At 37.4% G+C, this 7,493-nt stretch overlaps 1 protein-coding gene across 1 annotated transcript in view; it reads right to left on the bottom strand.

Annotated features, from left to right (window-relative positions):
* Positions 1-7,030, bottom strand: part of suclg1 (succinate-CoA ligase GDP/ADP-forming subunit alph) — a 20,430-nt gene extending 13,400 nt beyond the window's left edge. The window contains exons 1-2 of the mRNA XM_032532030.1: positions 6,763-7,030; positions 3,854-3,954 (exon numbers count right to left, since the gene is read on the bottom strand). Of these exons, the coding sequence (XP_032387921.1) occupies positions 3,854-3,954; positions 6,763-6,796 (135 nt within the window). The 5' untranslated portion in view covers positions 6,797-7,030. The remainder of the gene's footprint in view (positions 1-3,853; positions 3,955-6,762) is intronic.
* Between the last annotated feature and the right edge of the window lie 463 nt (positions 7,031-7,493).

Raw genomic sequence — 7,493 nt, 5'->3', positions numbered from 1 at the left:
ACCACACACACTTAAAATAATGTAAAAGACATGAGTCAACACAATCCTTTCCTTAAAACAATATAAACAACAATTTTTGATTTTTAAACCTAAATATGTACTAAGCAGAAACATATTGCAGTTAATAAATAAACACGTTTGTATTAAAATATTAACATATAGATAGCCTATAGATATTTTGGCATTTCTATTCTGCAATTTCTTGTAACTTCTAGCTCTACATTGAACTTTATAGTAGATTGCACTACCTCTTATAATTGCAAACCCACCGAAGGGAAGTCAGTAAAGACTCAGGCTATGCAGCAAAACTTTGTCTAAACCCACAGATACCAAATATGTTACACATATGGGGAAATAATGTATAGACCCTTTTCAAACATGTAACCACGCCCACGTGATGACGGTCGGCAGAATCACCAGAAGCACAAGCTAAAACAGTGTAGTAGACGGTGGAAAGTTTAGTAGTAGTATTACCTTATTCCTCCCTCCGTTTTCACGGACCTTATTAAATCGCAGAGTCTGCCCAACTTCAGTACACACGATCTGTACTACTATGTGGTAAACAGGGTATCCCCATACGCTGATGCTGATCTCAAATCTTTTAAAAGCCTGGAGGCTTACCTGTTCGTTGTAGTTGGCTGGTTTATAGGTACACAATGCTACGCTTACGGCGGGGGGAAGATACCTCATAATGGCAAAGATTAGACATCAATCTAGGGTTTATTTTGTATTAACATATATTCTTTACTTATGTAAAGATGTATATAACACATAGCTTATGTTTTTAGAGGACATGGTCGGTTATGGCTACCCACATTTTGTCGTTCACTCGGTGTGCCAATGCAACTTTCAAATGGATGCCTGGATGCACCCAGGCTCTGGGAAGTGCAGTCATTATCTATCATTCGTTAATCCATGCAGTAAATCTTATAGAGTATAGCTACATGACCAGTAGTAAACACACAATTTTCTTTTCTTTTTCTTCTTATCTGTGATTATATTTGCTTCACGGACTTTCAGCTCCCTCCAAAGATTTTCTATTGGGTTCAGGTCTGGAGACTGGCTAGGCCACTCCAGGACCTTGAGATGCTTCTTACGGAGCCACTTAGTTGCCCTGGCTGTGGGTTTTGGGTCATTGTCATGCTGGCAGACCCAGCCATGACGCAATGCTCTTACTGAGGCAAGGAGGTTGTTTTTCCACATCTTGCGATACATGGCCCCATCCATCCTCCCCTCAATACGGTGCAGTCGTCCTGTCCCCTTTGCAGAAAAGCGTCCCCAAAGAATGTTGGGGACGTGTTTCCACCTCCATGCTTCACGTTTGGGATATTGTTCTTGGGGTTGTACTCATCCTTCTTCTTCCTCCAAACACGGCAAGTGGAGTTTAGACCAAAAGCTCTATTTTTGTCTCATCAGACCACATGACCTTCTCCCATTCCTTCTCTGGATCAACCAGATGGTCACTGGCAAACTTTAGACGGGCCTGGACATGTGCTGGCTTGAGAAGGGGGACCTTGTGTGCGCTGCAAGATTTTAATCCATGACAGTGTAGTGTGTCACTTATGGTTTACTTTGAGACTGTGGTCCCAGCTCTCTCCAGGCCATTGACCAGGTGCTACCGTGTAGTTCTGTGCTAATCCCTCACCTTCCTCATGATCATTGATGCTCTACGAGGTGAGATCTTGCATGCAGCCCCAGACCAAGGGAGACTGACCATCATCTTGAACTTCTTCCACTTTCTAATAATTGCGCCAAAAGTTGTTGCTTTTTCCATCAAGCTGCTTGCCTATTGTCCTGTAGCCCATTCCAGCTTTGTGCAGGTCTAGAATTGTATCCCTGATGTCCTTACACAGCTCTCTGGTCTTGGCCATTGTGGAGGTTGGAGTCTGTTTGATTGAGTGTGTGCACAGGTGTCTTTTATACAGGTAACAAGTTCAAACAGGTGCAGTTAATACAGGTGATGAGAGGAGAACAGGCGGGCTTCAAATGAAAAACTAACAGGTCTGTGAGAGCCAGAATTATTAGTGGTTAGTAGGTGATCAAATACTTATGTTTTGAAATTAAATGCTAATTAATTATTTAAAAATAATACAATGTGATGTTCTGGATTTTTGTTTTAGATTCCCTTTCAGTAAGTAGGAAAACCTGCAAAATCAGCAGTTTATCAAAATCTCTCCACTGTATGTGGATCATCATCGGGTTGACATGTTAGCAGAAACAGCTGGTTAGCACAGCAGCCAGCTGGTGAGGATACTTTTATTATTATCAGTCATTTAAAACAGAAAGACAATACATAAACATGCTTGTGTTGCTGAAGATAACTCTGCAGATTGTGTATGAGAGTTTTAGCTTGCCGTCCATCATGGCGTTCATAATTCGCACGAGTAGAGCGTGATGTCATGTTCAAAGGGTTTATACAAAAGACACACTTGGGGATGGAAAAGTGCAGCCATAAAAAAAAACAAAAAAACAAAACAAGGATGCTAGGTTGAACTTTTAAGTTTCGATATTGATTCTTTTCAAAGTGCGGTTTGGGGTATGAATATTTCACTCAATGTTGTACATCATAACAACTTCAATGACCAGCTGTAACAAGCTGATACAGAATAAATAAAAGGGGAAAAGATGAAAACTGGATGTTGAGACGTTAATATGTGGAGATATAGAGAGAGGGATAGTGAGGCTGCTAATCTTAGCCAATTGTTATTACTTGCTGTTTATGTTACATATTTGATACAAATACCACCATCAGGACCCATTTGAAATAAAAAACAAAAAAAAACAAGATGAAGCAGCAATGACACTAAAGGGTGTAAAAGAAGGACACATTTTATGAGAAAATCTCAGATGTACAATACTTTCCCATAAAATGAGTGCATCAAAATAGTGTGAATTCACTTTCTGCTGAAGAAATCCTATAAGTCTGTTAATTATTACTGGAGATGTTAAAACAATGTAGATACAGCAGCCATAACCACAAGTGCAAATAAATGATCTTGTAAAAATAATAACCAGCCTTTTAACAGGAATTAGAAGTTATGAATCAGCATTTTTCCTTACATTGGGATACACTCCTTCACCTTTTGCTAACTTTGCTGTTTTTGCCAGTCATAATTATCGAAATTTTGGGACAATAACTTTGAAAAATTGCTTGCTTATCAGCCAGAGAGACACGACAATGTGCACTCAATAGCACTTGCTTCATTTCTCATCCCTTTCTAATTACCCAGAGTGTCCACTGGAACTATATTTAACAACGTTTATTAGGTTGAAGAGAAAACGGAAGATTAAAAATGGAATGTGCACAAGGACGGAGGGGGGGGGGGGGGGGGGGGGGGGGGGGGGGGGGGGGAGATATAAATCTGTAAAGTCCTCGTTTCTGGCTTGTTGAACACATTTGCCAAGATTTTTATTCTCAATGACTGGACACGGTTCAAAGAGAATCACCTGAGCCTAATTATTTAGTCAGATCCAGCCTTGTAAAACCCTTTAACAATTCATTTTTTAATTTTATTTGACCTAGTACTGCAATTCTGTTTCTCCGTTCTCTCTATTGTAGTTCTACAAGGGGGGTTGGGGGGAGCAACGGTACCAAACCAGGGCCAAGCGGGCCATTCACAGTTGTTACGGTCTTCTTGCCACAAGTTGTAGTAGATTTTTTTTTTTTTTTTTTTTATAAAAGGTGTGCGTCAGATTACGGCATAGTGTCCGTTTCTCAGCGTACCTACAATGCCGATTTATCGCAGGACTAAAAAAACAAAAACAAAAATTCATTTCACAACAAGATTACAGTAACCCGATGTGAAGCAGTAATAACAAAAACATGGTGCTGTAACAAGTCGTCAGTACAGACCTGCTTCCCTGTGAAACCTTGGCAGAGAACCTTTGTGTTCTTGGTGATGTAGAGATTCTTCCTTGATCCTGTATAACAGTGCCTGACTCCACTCTGCTGCACTGAAAGGAGAAAAGAGAAAATGGTAAATATAATACAAGTCAATAAGTCATCAAAATCCTTCCTATCCACTAGCTCACAAAAATAAATAGAACAATAACTGTATGCATATTTTGCATTAAGGTGTGCAAATATATAAAGATAAGCTGTAATTCAAAAATGTTTTTCAACAGCAAGCCCTTTTTTTTCCACAGTGAAGGGTAAAATAAGTTCATAAATTCATTTTTCTTCCAAGACTTTCAGCTCACAGTGTTTTGGCAACAATATCTTTGCTTCTGCTATCCTCTTTTCTTGTTGAACTGTTTCTTATTGTTTCAGCTTCAGACTTGACAGCTGACTTATAATGCACCTTTGTTTTCTATGATGTCCAATTAATATTTTTAATTACAGATGGTTGCCTATGCTGTGGAGCTGTTATGTGTCAACTACTGATAATGTCTTTAGTCCATAATGTAAGCTAAAATTGCAGGGTAGACTAACATTATTCAAAATCATTTTATTTTGGAAGTACACTCATAGTACTTCACAACATTTAATACACTTTACGTTTTATTAAATAACTACTGTTCATGTAGTCACAGGGACAAACTCACAGAAAATTATAATACTTAGATTATTTTATTTCAATGTTATTTTGCCTTAGCGGCCCACATATTTACTGTATGTTTAGTTCAGTCCCACATCTATTATCAAATCCCTTCCTTATAACTACTGTATGTTTCTTAGCATTCTGGTCAAAGTGCAAGTGAGGAAGTCGAGTTTGATTCTACTATGAGACAACTGATAAGACCACAGTTGTTACACAACAAGGTTCAAGGTTCTTTATTGGTATTGTACACAACAATAAGAAAAGCAGACTTTGTCAAATCTTGGCAAAATCCTAAGCACTTCCAATAACACTCAATAACTAACTAAAAGAAAAAGCACACAAGTAAAATCAAAATCTGAATCTAAGCACAGAAAATAGAGCAGGTTAAGATACAGGGCTAACATATAACACATTAAAATATGAACATAAAATAATTATACAATAAATTAGTGTAGACAGTATTGCAAATGAATAAGACTGAATGTAAAAATAATGTAATAATGTGTATTTGCATAATGAGAAGGGTATATATATGTTACACACACACACACACACACACACACACACACACACACACACACACACACACACACACACACACACACACAGTGACTGGTTCCATAATGTTCAATATGGTTTCATTGGCATCACTTTTCAAGGGAGATATGATTATTTGCTTGCTTTTATGTTTTACTGTTGTAATTAAGTAATTAGTTAAGCAATTAGTTTTTACTTGAGTAAGCACAGAGTACAAAGTAGAATAATTGTGTATAACCCTGCAATCCCCATCTAAATGGGTTGAACATAACCAATAAACAAATACATATGACTTATGGTATTTAGTGCTGAGAAGATTAGTTGATTGATCCAATTGCCAATCAACAGAAAATTAATTAACACAAATGTTGATCAATGAATGGTTGAAGTAATTTAATATTATATAATATGTTATTTTTATGTGAAGCAACAGACTGTAGCACTGTGATCAAGACAAATATCCCCTCGTGGAGGATAAAGTTTACTCTACGCTCAGCACAAAGACAAACGTTTTAACACAGCAAATCTCAAATTCCATCCAGGGAACATACAGTGTTTTTTTCCCCCCACTAGTTTCTGACAATGGTAAAAACACTTTAACACATAATTTAAAAACAAAAAAATCATAATTGCAGCCTTAGACTTAATAAACAAGACTTAATTCAGAGTTTGAGCCATAAACAACTCATAAGACACTGTGACGCCCATGAACACTATAATATAACTGTTTGCCTCTGTTAAGTGCACTAATCCGACACACTGATGTTCGGAAACCTTAAGATACTAAATTCGATTCATTATGTTACTAGATATATCTCGAGTAGGTACGACCCTACAAGAAAAGTCCATCAAACAAAAGTTATCTGCTAGTGACGAAATAAAAAAAAACGAAAAAGAGAAAAATAACGGACTACCAGTGATCCTTTGCATAGTCTTTAAACTTGTAAATCGACTTTTAAAGATTTGACAAAGTCGCCTATTTTACATAATGGACAATCATTACATGCGTTTGACTAAACTAGCATTATTTACCCTGCCTTTGTGAACTTTGATCTAGAGACAGCCTATCAATGACACTGTACAAAGTTCAGCTAGCTCAATGTCGCAACAAAATGACTAACGTTACTAAACTATCTTAAGAATCCGGAAATCTGTATTCTACTCTATGTGTCGTCTAAATTTAGGTGTCAGATATCAAAAAAAAAAAAAAAAAAAAAAACGGTAGCTAAACATGCATGCTGCAGACTGACAGCTGCACAGCTAATTTAGATGCTTCCAATCACTGCTGTGTGAAACATAACATACTCTGCCAAAACAACTTGAGAAGAGTCAATGTGCACGCTACATTTAGTCAAGGGGACATGCAAGGTTAAATATTAATACTTGCTCAGCCTGGGAGCAGGCAGCGGGTTAAAGTTAGATTTCAGCTAAACGTCAGCTAAAAGCTAACTAGTTAGCTGAGTTGCTAACTATGAGTAATAACAGATTGTTGGCAGGCGAATATGGCTAGCTAATTAGCCTGGAAGCTAACTGACAGTCAACCAAGGGGAGCTTTGCTAGCCAGTGCAAGACTGTACAAGCCTGCAAAGCTCAGCTTACGTACAGCACAAAGTCAACGAGTATACTTCTATTGCAGAAACAAACATTTCAAGTTACTAAAACTAGAATTTACTTAAATACTTACAAAGCAGCCTGGCAAACAACCTGCTGTGAGACATCTTCGGTCATTCACCAATGACACCGGAGGCCGAGGACCCGACACACGGAACTTAGCTGACTACAAATATGCATTTTTAAATAAGCTTGAAAATATATTTTCGTTTCATAATAAAGTCTGGCCTATCCCGTTTTATTTATAATTGACTGCTGATGGTTTTAATAATGAGATGTTAATATTTTAGATTAAACAGATAACTGAGTAAAAATGTCCAGGCGAAATGAGAGGCTACATCAATTCACAAGGCATTCTGGGTAGTGTTGTTCTTAGACTCAGACTTCGACATAGCATTAGATTCTCTTTATTGATTCATTTGGAATGACTCACGCAAGGAAATTGAAGTTTTAGCAGCAGATTTTAGCAGCTTACAAAACACTGGTATAGAGAATAAAAAGGTATAATAAACTTAGTACAGAGTTCTCAAAAAAAAAACTTGCGAGCACTAGAGGGAGCATCAACCACATGACCTTAGCTAAATATAAAAATTAGATGGAGTTGGAGATAGTTAATTAGTTGATAAAATATCCACTTACTATCTTTTTTCTAGAGCTTTTAACCACATACTGTAAATTTAAATGAAATATGTTAAGTCTGTTGTGTAAAAGTAGCCTACAAAACTGTATTGGGATGCACTCTGTGAGCCACATGGAGAGCACATGGATGGGCTGACTGAGTGTATCTCAGACTACATAAACTTC

This window comes from Etheostoma spectabile, chromosome 2 (genome assembly GCF_008692095.1).
Source record: "Etheostoma spectabile isolate EspeVRDwgs_2016 chromosome 2, UIUC_Espe_1.0, whole genome shotgun sequence".
Classification (NCBI taxonomy): Eukaryota; Metazoa; Chordata; class Actinopteri; order Perciformes; family Percidae; genus Etheostoma; species Etheostoma spectabile.
This window is presented reverse-complemented; position numbering and strand designations above follow the sequence as displayed.